Here is a 10,638-nt window from a genome sequence, read left to right as displayed (position 1 = left end):
AGCCGGGTTCGTCGCACATTCGATGCTGATGAGAAGCAATCGGTGTACCTTTGAAGAAGACTGCGTATTTGGTCTTGTCTGCTCCGGGGTAATGCTGGGTTGATGTCGAACGTGGGTTGATGGCCTTGTTCAGATAGTTCTGCAGGTTGGTCGGGTAGGGCAAATACGTCTCTGATGTCTGCCAGCTCGTCGAGGAAAGCGATCGTCGTACCTTTGTTTAGATGCCGGTATTCTTCGGTGAAGTTGGTTAGCAACACCTGGGCTCGGCCATTTCGGATTTCGGCGACTCCCCTCGCGACGCCCAATCCTCGATCCAGGAGTAACTGGGTGTTCCCCTCGATAACACCTTCGGCATTTTCGATGTCTCCAGTACCTATGCCGACGAGAACACTTGATCGGGGCGGCACGCTCAATGCTTCATCGAGGACGTTTAAGGCAACGTGATGAGTCGCGCTCGTCGCAACAGGTATGGCTTTTTCCGTGGAAAGCTTGATCGACTTAGATCGAAGGTCGATGATCGCCCGATGTTCGTTCAGGAAGTCCATTCCCAAAATCACGTCTCTCGAGCATTGCTGTAGGATCAGGAAGGTTGTCGCATAGGTTCTCCCATTTACAGTAACTCTCGCGGTGCAGCGTCCTGACGGCGTAATCAGGTTGCCACCTGCGGTGCGGATCAGCGGGCCATCCCAGGTTGTTGTTACCTTCCTGAGTCGGACAGCGAGTGGGCCACTCATGACAGAGTAGTCAGCTCCCGTGTCCACCAAGGCAGTAACCGCGTGACCGTCGACCGTAACTTCAAGGTCACTTGTTCGCGTTCTGGTATTGTACGTTGTCTTCGGTGTCCGATCTCGGCTTCGTCGAGTAGTGAGGCTGCGGTGGGCGTACTGCGACGTTACTTCACTGGGCAGCGGTAAAAGCTTCAAGTCTGGCCGCGTCGTCGTCGGTGTCGGCGTCGTCGTCGGTGTTGTCGTCGTCGGTGTTGTCGTCGTCGGTGTTGTCGTCGTCGGTGTTGTCGTCGTAGTTGAGGTATGGTCTTGAGTACTCGTCGATGGAGGATCTTTGTCATTGCGCTTAGAAGCAACCTCACCTCCAGAGGCTGCTTTATTTAGTTTAACCTTCGTGGGCTGGGGGAGCGTCCACGCACGGCGTAACCTCGGCTAGGAGAAACAAAGCGCAGGGACGATGGCGACGGGGAACGTGATAGGCGGCTCGGCGATGAGTATTCTTCCCGACGTAAAAACTCCTCGATTTCGGCTGGTCGCTGGCCGGGTCGGGGTCGTGGAGCGTCGTAAGAGAACCCTCGGATGCCCAGTCTTCTGTATGGGCAGTGCCGGAGGACGTGACCGGCTTCGCCACAGTGGAAGCATAGTGGGCGGCGCTGGTCGGGAGTTCTCCACTCGTCGCATTTCCTCGGCTGCGCGCGTCGCTCGTAGGACGGGCGGGTTGGGGCGAGTGGGCGGCGGTCCAACGCAGCTGGCTGAGGGCGATAGGGGCTTGGGTCCCGTCGTCGAGGTGCAGGACGGCGCACAGCTGCGGCGTAAGTCATGGCTGGGGGCTGCAGAGGCTGCGTGGGTGTCGGCGTCACACCCAAGGCCTGTTGAACCTCGTCCCGGATGACGTCAGTGAGCGATGAAAGTTGCGGCTGCGTTCCCGTTGGCAGCAACCGTCGGAGCTCCTCTCGCACAACTTCACGTATAACCTCCCGCAGGTTATCATTGTTAGCGGTGTCCATGCAGCTTGCTGTCAAAAAGCGCTGCTGGCGGTCATACTGGCGGGCTCGGGCGTCGAGAGTTTTCTCCATTGTGGATGCCTCTTCTACGAATTCAGCGACGGTTTTCGGTGGGTTGCGAACGAGGCCGGCAAATAGTTGCTCTTTAACTCCTCGCATAAGCAACTTCACCTTCTCTTCTTCCTTCATGTTCATGTCGGCACGCCGGAAGAGACGCTTCATCTCCTCAGTATACACTGCAACGGTCTCGTTTGGGTGTTGTATGCGAGACTGTAGCAGCTGCTGGGCTCTCTCCTTTCGCACGACGTTTGTGAAGGTCTTCAGAAGCTGTTCCTTGAAGGTTTCCCAGTTGGCAAGGCTGGCTTCCTCATTCTCGAACCAGACTCTTGCTGGTCCCTCCAGGGCGAAGAAGACGTACCTAAATTTCATGGCGTCCCCACACGGCATTTGACATCCGACGGTTGTCCGTCGGTCCGCCTGATTCGGACGTTCGGACCTCCGTCGGTCATCCGGTTTTTAGCCCGAAGTCGCCCCTCGGACGTCCGACGGACCATCCGATGCAAGACCGCAGAACATCCACAGTTCACCCGGCGGACGTCCGAGAACGGATATACGGACAGTTCTCGGACATTTCACAGCAGCATGCATACCTGGCCAATCCGCGCGGTTTTTGCATGCTTTTCACCGCAGGGCCTCGGCAGGCCACTGTTTTTTATCAAGCAATGACAGGAAGTGAAATGAAACCATTTATTCAATTCGTGCACATGCACTCTTTGTTGTCCTCTCGGGAGCATGCCTTAGCCAGGATTTTGCTGCTGCCTCAACAGCGTCCCTCGAATCCGGGAAGCGCCTCCTTACGGCAGCTGAAAGAAAAGAAAAAGTGCAGAGGATGGCATTAACCACACTAAAGAAATGAAGTATTTTGTCACGTGTCTGAATGCCTATCAAAAGGTATTTTGCTAAATGAACACTATACATGCTGCCCGTGCATTACAAAGTAGTTGCCATCAACTGTAACATATGTTACAGTTACTGGGCGACAGCAGTAGCCGTCCATTTTTAACCAATATCATGACGAATGGGATTAAGAGTATTTTGCAATATAGAATGAATGTGATGCAACACTGCCATCTAAAAGTAAAGATCTTAGAAACATTGGACTGAACTCAAAAGTGCATGATTATCTACAATAATGCAAACTGAATACACATTGCAAAATTAGAAACTGCACAATCTGTGTATCATAATGCAAACTCACTGCACATCAGCTCGCAGATCCGTAGGTCACTAAACTTTCTTTTCCCCTTCATTCCCAACCACGAGTATTCGGATGCTAGCGTGTCCGTCATAAGGTTTGCTAGCATACGCTTCGTGGCGGTGCCTGGATCCCTCCCTCCAAGCTGCCCCAGTTCTGCAACCTGCAGTATACCACATCATTGCATTCGTTATTACAGGAGACATATATAAAGCACAAAGTTGCAAGGCAAGCACAACAGCACCGAAAGCTTAGATAATATCACGCTTAATGAGTTGCAGCACACAATGTGCTGCAGCCAAGTTGCACAGTGATAGAAATTGTGTATATTTATACCAACAAAAAGAACAGGCTGCCCTAAATGTCCATGCGAACTACATGCTCTGTATGAAGGCAGATCAATTTATTATCAGCTGGGAGGGGAAATTAGTTCGTTTAGTCATGACACGGTATGGGTTATACTGATTACGATAACAGATCCTCAAAGGCCAATAGGGCCAGGTACTGCATATCAAGCGATCGTGCTCACTTCCAGGGTGGCAGTATTAAAATAAAAACTGCAACAGGAAATGCAAAAATAAAACTTTAGCATTAATATCCCCTGCAATATCTAACCCGAAGACTGTAATGCCAGCCAACTTTATAAACTAGCATATTTAAAAGCTGCCTGAAAATCTATCTGCTTTTTAAACATTGTGCACAGCTGTAAACACCAAAAAGCTTCACGAAGACGACACACCAAAGCGTCTGCACTGGATGCAGTCAGCGAATCTTCAAAGTGGTTAAGTGCAACCACAGTGTCCAGCGGCTGTTGCAGAACTGGAGCTGCCACGGCACGAACAGGCTCACGGGAGGCCACCAAGGCATCTATTGCTGTCACAAGATGCTGTACCCCCAGCCGTATAACATTCAGCAGTCTCAGCACCTGAGCCTGAAATTCTGAATCAAAATTCCACAAACACATTAAGAATGATGTTATTTATCTCTATATTCCAAGCACACAGCCTGGCTATGCTCCTCTGCCATTCTGCACTTTGTAAGCCCAAACAGCAGCCCAAAGATGGTGGCATCTCATCAACTGTAGAACCATGTTTATGCTCTATTGCATCACGGCAAAAACACAGAGTAATACCTACTTACCAAAACTGCCAACTGCCCTAGATTTATAACAGAACAGAAAGAAAAGATGAAGGCTGGCTGCAGCAACCCCTATCCACTCATAGGCCGTGTGAATCATATTGTACACAAATGACCCATGTCATTTGTTTATATACCTCACCTTCCTCACACATACCAACTGCTAATTTATGCTTTCTTTAAAATAAGCTTCTGCTGGTGTTTTTTGTGAGATGAGCAAAAATTCAACTGATGCTTAAGACTACGTCAGAAACACTGCCTAAAAAAACAGCACAAAACAGTGGTAAGGCTGCACTATTACCTGTACTATTAATTTAGTTTACCTGTGGAGCCATTTTACATGAACGAAAGCATTCAGCTTACCACTGTCTTGCAAAACAGGACGACTGGGGCGACTTGGTGCTGAAATATCAATTGCTGAAATCAATATGCAGCTTAACATTTATGAAGTAACACCATTTTCTTTTCTGTAACTCAGTGCAAGCCCTGAGCAGCAGTACCTTGTAGATATGCGAAAGAGGGAAGAGAGCAGGTAATTACCAGGGTGTTCCGTTGGATTATCTTCCCATGCAGGCGGGGGAGTATGATGTGGCTGGCCTGCTTGACATGACATGTGATTATTAGTAAACAACACAATAATCCTGAATTTTTACATGTCTGAAACAGTTTCTTCAGCACATGCAAAAGTTAGGACACAGGAAAGGCTGACAATTACCTGAGTGTTATTCTGGCACGCTTTGATATGGCCGTAGCCTATCTGCTGGCTGCCCTGCATTGCCTGCAAAAGTTTTTACAGTATTAAACACATGTTACAAAAGTAACTTAGCAGAAATCAAGAGAGTGAACTTGGCCAGGACATGTAATGCAGAAATCAGATAATTGACAGTCCCCTAGCTAGGGTAGGTTTCAAAGATTTCAACCCTTTTCTCCATAGCAGTGTTGAACAAGGTGAGGTGTGCATATTACAATAAGAAATTCACAGGAAAAGAGTGAAAGCAACTGTCACAGGAGAAGGCAAAGTGGAGACCAATGGAAGAGGTGTTTGTCCTGCAGCGGATGGAGCTGTGCAAGAGCTGCAGAAGTCATAGAAAAATTCATTAGCCAACAACACAACAGTTACTTGCACATATACATGCGAAAGTTGCGAGAACATCAAGAATGACAATTACCTGAGTGCTGCACAGGTCTCTCCCCCCATGGAGACAGTGAACTCGATGGCTGCCCTGCATTATATAAGATAGCATACTGCAAGCTGAAATTCTGAAAAAAGTTGTCAGAACCTCACCTGTAGCAATGCCACCATCTTGTGTGGGCCTACTGAGACGGTCCTCATCATGGGAGTTTTGCCTGGTACAGTTTTCGTCAAATACCTGCCTGCTTTTCTTCCTCGGCCGATGTTCCGCTGCTTAGAACAGACATGATATGATGCATATTTGAGCTCTTTGAATTAACTGATTAGAAAGGGCATTGCTAAGGAAACTTGGTCTTTACACTGCTATGCTGCAGGTACTCATATGGTTGAATACATTTACTGTGCTCTTTTCTGCTGTCAATTAGCCATTATGAGAGCAAAGAAAACCTGCATTTCACAACATTAGGTGCACTGAACTCGGGCATGCATTTGGAGTGCCATTTAAAATTTGCATGTTAGCAAGTAAACTTAGTAAATATATATGAGCTCTAATTTGTCCAAAATAGCTAAATTCACTAGACTGGCTTCCAGCCAACTTTTCTTGAGCAGTTCCACCAGGAGTAGCAAGAGCTGCACATCAGTAGAGACCAAAAGCAAGGCTTTCTGTATAAACTAGCACTATGGTTTAAATTAGTTTACATGAAAATATATAGGCCTAATTTTTATTCATCTGATTAGTGTGTAACAAAACCAAGTTCTACTTGCAGCCTTACCCTGAGGAAAGTCCGGTGGCACGTCGGGAAAGCAAGCATCAGAACTGTCTTCTGAGCTGCTGCCGACCCACCTGGCCGTTGGCACCCTCTTCCTCTTTTGGGAGGGCTCTGCCTCGCTTGCCAGATCTGATGTGTACTGACACCTGTTCAGTTTTTTTCTTGCTTCGGCGTACGAATCTATACACACAGGAAAAATGAGTTACTGCTCCTAGGAGGATCGAAGTCCAGCTTATTACACCAAGCACTACAAAAATAACAAAAAGCTTGCAAGTTAATACGCCACAATAGTACCCAGGACAGAGAACTACACAAAATGGATGATACAGTAGATACTCACCGAAGAGTCCTTTTACTTCCACTTCATATTGCTCCCATGGTGGCGAAGACGAGCATGGCGTCTTCTTCAAAAGCATGGCTTTCACCTTTTGTGCCGGAACTTTTGGCCACATACATATGCTTCCTCTCACCCATGAGGCTAATACGACCTCTATCTCATTGGAGCTCGTAAATTCGACAATTGCATACATCTGCGAACAATTGAAATGGTCTTTTATCAATGTTTACAAAATATAATTAGTTGTATAGAACACAGAACTTGAGCAGTTTTCTGAGAGCACAAACTTCATGGAGCACTGAAAGGACTACAGGGGCCACTTGTGTACCCGCCGCAGTGGCTCAGTAGCTTTGGCATGCGGCTGTTGATCCCGAGGTCATGGATTCAGTCCTGGCCACAGCGACCATATTTCGAAGAAGGCAGAATACAGAAATGATGGTTGATTTGCGCAGTTAGGCCAAATGCGAGTTAGGTGCGCTAGCACTTTGGTTTTCACTTAGGTTCTGGTGTTCAGATCCAGTGTTCACTAATAGCAGCTGTTCAGATAGCAACAATGGATTAATGTCCACATTGGAGATTTTCTTCTCTACATTCATAGATCTCCGGCAGTCTTCATGCCACTCCTGGCGCAGTGGTGTCGCAGTGAAGCGATGTCCTTCAGCGGCAGGTGATGCTATCGGTAGGACTTGGTTTGCTTCAGTTGGGTTGCGACCCAGGTTGCCTTTCACAAGTAGACTCTTGCAATTAATTGAGCTGCCACCTTACACGGTGGGCAGGTTGCTATAGCTATATATACATATATATATACACCTTAGCCGCCGTGGTGCCGCAGTGGTTATGGCACTTGGCTGCTGACTCGAAAGACTCGGGTTCGATCCCGGCCGCGGCGGTGGAATTTTGATGGAGGCGAAATTCAGAGGCTCGTATGCTGTGCGATGTCAGTGCACGCTAAAGAATCCCAGGTGGTCGAAATTTTCGGAGCCCTCCACTACGGCGTCTCTCATAGCCTGAGTCGCTTTGGAACATTAAACCCCAATAAACCAAACCAAACCATATATATACTCCTAGGCTGGTTGCCCACCACCCGGTGAACAAAAGAGCAGTATGCCACAAAACAGACCTCAGACAAACACACAATGACTAAATGCTGGGAATGGCCACTAAAGTGCTAGCGTAAAAACTCCCATATGGTGACTGATATCAGCGCATGTTAAGGAACACCGGCAATCTACTACAGTGCCTTCCAATTCACCCCTTTGCAAGGAGCCACGCCTGCACAAAAGTGGTTTAGGACGTGTGAATTTCTGGAAGAACCAGAAATTTTCCAGCATGAGGAAGCATTGCCATCTTGCGGGGGTTCTGCAGGGTCCACAGACTCGTTCTTGAAAGTCCTGAGACAACAAATATCCCAATCCTTGATGACTCAAAAGGAACGGTTTAGAAATCTTCCTTATGCTGAAATTCTCGCCCTACGACACAGACTTCGCTGGATGCCTTGAGATGGGCAAAGGCCTGTGCAACAACAATGTGACCATTCACCATAATGCAGTTGTCACCTGTTGATGTTGCAAGAATGAAATCCTTGCATTTTGCCATGCAATACCCAGGCAGTCTGCACTGTGCTGGCAACAACCCAGAATTTTGTGCTTGTGTGAGCTCAATTACTTTTGGCTCTTCTTGAATGCATTTTGGCAGCTGTATCCTTTCAACAAACCTGTTTCGCAACTGCTGAAGTGGCCTCTCATGCTTTCTAATGTCTTTTTTGATATGGCGCATGTTGTTCTCGAATGCAAACGCGCTGAATGCATCAACTGCCCCATGTGCTTTCACGTCTGCTGCCATATGGATGAGGCAATGCACATTGAAGGACATTTCAGTTTCTCCATACAGCTTTACAAAAGTAGACACAAAGTTCCTGAGGAGGGCGTCAGCATATTGAACATGTGGGCCACACAGTTCACTATTTGCCAGTATAGAAAGTCCAGCATGCAAGGTTAGGAAGTGTTGGTAGAGCTTGGGTTTCAAAGCATCACGCAACACAAGTTGCCCAGTATAAAACAAAAACAAGCGAAACTCGGCTGCCTTCCACCGGTGAATTTCACTCAGTGACCGTGGTGACCTGGCAAACTCTCGGGGAATGTGGTCTTTTAACCCTTCGCTAGCTTCATTAATCAGCCTCCGTTCTTGTGGACCAGCACGAACCTCTAGAGGCCCTGAAACCCAGAGCAACAGCAACTTCTTAACAACCCCAAGAAGCACAACGTGCATGTAGTCGAGTGGGAAGTCGCCCACCATGTCAATTGGGAGCTCAGTGAGGACAGATGTGCCCCTGTGGTGATCGAAGTCCTCTTGTGCACGAAAACTGGTGTCTGTTCGTGCTGCACAATTTCCATCCAATAGGACTACCTTCCCTGCTCTGTATGAACCCTCACAAGTACATTTTGGACAACAACTGTACCCACTGTGCCCTTTGGAGTACAAAATAAATGAACGGGCTGGTGCATCACAAATGATAGCCTTCAGACAAACAGAAACATTGTGGCCTTTGATACAGAGACCACTTTCAAGAAGCCCCTTCAGCTCTGTAACAAATGGCTCCAGAAATTCATTCGCAGATTCTGGCTTGCTGGGGCCAGAAAAAGCACTCACAACAAATGGCAGCTGCTTGCCACAATTTGCAATCATGCACTGCAGTAGCCAAAGCTGGAGATTAGAACTTTTTGTTAATGGCAATCCATCAATGTTGAATGACAGAACCAACGCTTCTGGCAACTCACGAAGGCAACCGACTGCATGCAACAGATTCCTCTCAAGACCAAAGTGGCAAAACTGACCAGGCGAAAGATCTGTAACCGATATTTCCGAACACAGTCCTTCGGATCGAGTTTTCAGAAGCGTGCGCGCATCGGCTGGGAGGGAAGAATAGCAAGCATGCTGCCTCAAAATCTTCAGCAGATCGCCCAAGGCCTCCCTATGAATCCTGTGGGTCACTGCCCAGGTTCGCAGCTGTTGTGAAAAGTCCTCTTGCGACCACGCTATCGGCTCAGCAGAACAGATGCTGTCAGAAGCCGGTTCAGTCACTGGCGAACTGCCGCGAACGTCCTCCGCCAGGTTCGGCACTGTCCGCCACGTGTCAGTCAAACTCTCGCCGAGTATAAAACTTGCATCAGCACGCACTTCCGTCACCACGGGAAACTCGTCTGCACATGTGGATTTGCACTGCCGTTTGTGAGAGGAGCTGTCAACGACGTCTGACATTGGTGCCACATTTTCGACGCTAGCCAAGCTGCCTTCTTGTTCTCCAAGGAGGTTCATAATCTCTTTCGTTTGTCTCGTTGCCGTTTCCAAAATATGCAAACGCTTTCGATCGCTGGCCATGTTGGATAAATACAACCAGCCTATCTAATTACTGTTTCCTTTGTGTACTGGCGCAAGAACCATACAAACTGCACACAAAAGACTAACGAAAAATCAGCGGCTGCAAATTACAAGACAACCCTCAAAGTATCAGAGAATAACTAAAAAAACACACAACTCACTGCCACGCCGTTGGATGCTTTGGATTGAGAAGGTAGCCAAAGAATTCAATCAGCCAAAAAATTCAATCGCTTCGGTCAGCAGTCAGCAAAGCAAGTGGGCAAAGGACGGTCCAGACTCGAGTCACCCGCCAGGCCAGGCGCCATAAGCTACGGCTATGGCTAGATAGTGGCTAAATGTATGGCTTTTTGTTGTCGTCATTATTTGTTTAGCACTTCAAGTTTACAAAATTGTAATATTGCGTTTTAAATTCTTGACAACATTTTTTTATCTATTTTTTTATTTTTATGCTGTTTATTGCTTGTCTTGTTTTGTTGTTAGCCAAGACAAGATTCAAGCCAAGCAAGGCTGGCTGATAAATGAAAACAAACATGGCAGAGACAGAGCCGGTGGCGTTGATGCGTTGGGTGTTCGCTACAGGAACAGAAGGAATCTGCTTGACCAACAATTGCTTCGCGAACACACCGATTATATAAAAATGTACTCAATAACTGTGCCCAAACACCTCTGAGGAAGAATCCCATATAGGCATCACGTACGTCAGCCGGCCACAGCTGGCCGTCAAAAGTAACCAGGCTGCATGGTTTGCTTCTCATTCGTATAATAGACCCCTCGCGTCTTCTCTAAAGATCAAAAACTTCTTTGAAGGTGGGGGCAGGGGTTCTCCTCACCATACAGAGATTTGGAGCTCGAGGGCTGGCATAATAGCTTTACTATACGACTGAGAAGTAAACCGTGCAG

At 47.6% G+C, this 10,638-nt stretch overlaps 2 protein-coding genes across 3 annotated transcripts; both read right to left on the bottom strand.

Annotated features, from left to right (window-relative positions):
* Positions 1-2,462: 2,462 nt before the first annotated feature.
* On the bottom strand, positions 2,463-4,820 carry LOC149371679 (uncharacterized). Its single transcript, XM_089565917.1, has 5 exons — positions 4,662-4,820; positions 4,485-4,523; positions 3,724-3,923; positions 2,988-3,147; positions 2,463-2,592 (listed from the first exon to the last, which is right to left on the bottom strand). Exons 1-5 carry the CDS (start codon positions 4,732-4,734, stop codon positions 2,477-2,479), a joined length of 588 nt encoding a protein of 195 aa, XP_089422043.1. The 5' UTR covers positions 4,735-4,820; the 3' UTR covers positions 2,463-2,476.
* Positions 4,821-4,856: 36 nt separating this feature from the next.
* Positions 4,857-10,040, bottom strand: LOC149371678 (uncharacterized). 2 transcript variants are annotated; one of them, XM_089565915.1, is made up of 6 exons: positions 9,900-10,040; positions 6,364-6,553; positions 6,027-6,203; positions 5,407-5,526; positions 5,291-5,344; positions 4,857-5,194 (listed from the first exon to the last, which is right to left on the bottom strand). In XM_089565915.1, exons 2-6 carry the CDS (start codon positions 6,551-6,553, stop codon positions 5,124-5,126), a joined length of 612 nt encoding a protein of 203 aa, XP_089422041.1. In that variant the 5' UTR covers positions 9,900-10,040; the 3' UTR covers positions 4,857-5,123. The 2 variants fall into 2 exon arrangements, with proteins under 2 accessions (XP_089422041.1, XP_089422042.1); XM_089565916.1 differs by having other exon boundaries at positions 5,407-5,523.
* Between the last annotated feature and the right edge of the window lie 598 nt (positions 10,041-10,638).

This window comes from Amblyomma mixtum, chromosome 1 (genome assembly GCF_055824585.1).
Source record: "Amblyomma mixtum isolate Tamu chromosome 1, ASM5582458v1, whole genome shotgun sequence".
In the NCBI taxonomy this organism is placed as follows: Eukaryota; Metazoa; Arthropoda; class Arachnida; order Ixodida; family Ixodidae; genus Amblyomma; species Amblyomma mixtum.
The sequence above is the reverse complement of the archived record's forward strand: the minus strand, read 5'-3'. Positions and strand labels throughout refer to the sequence as shown.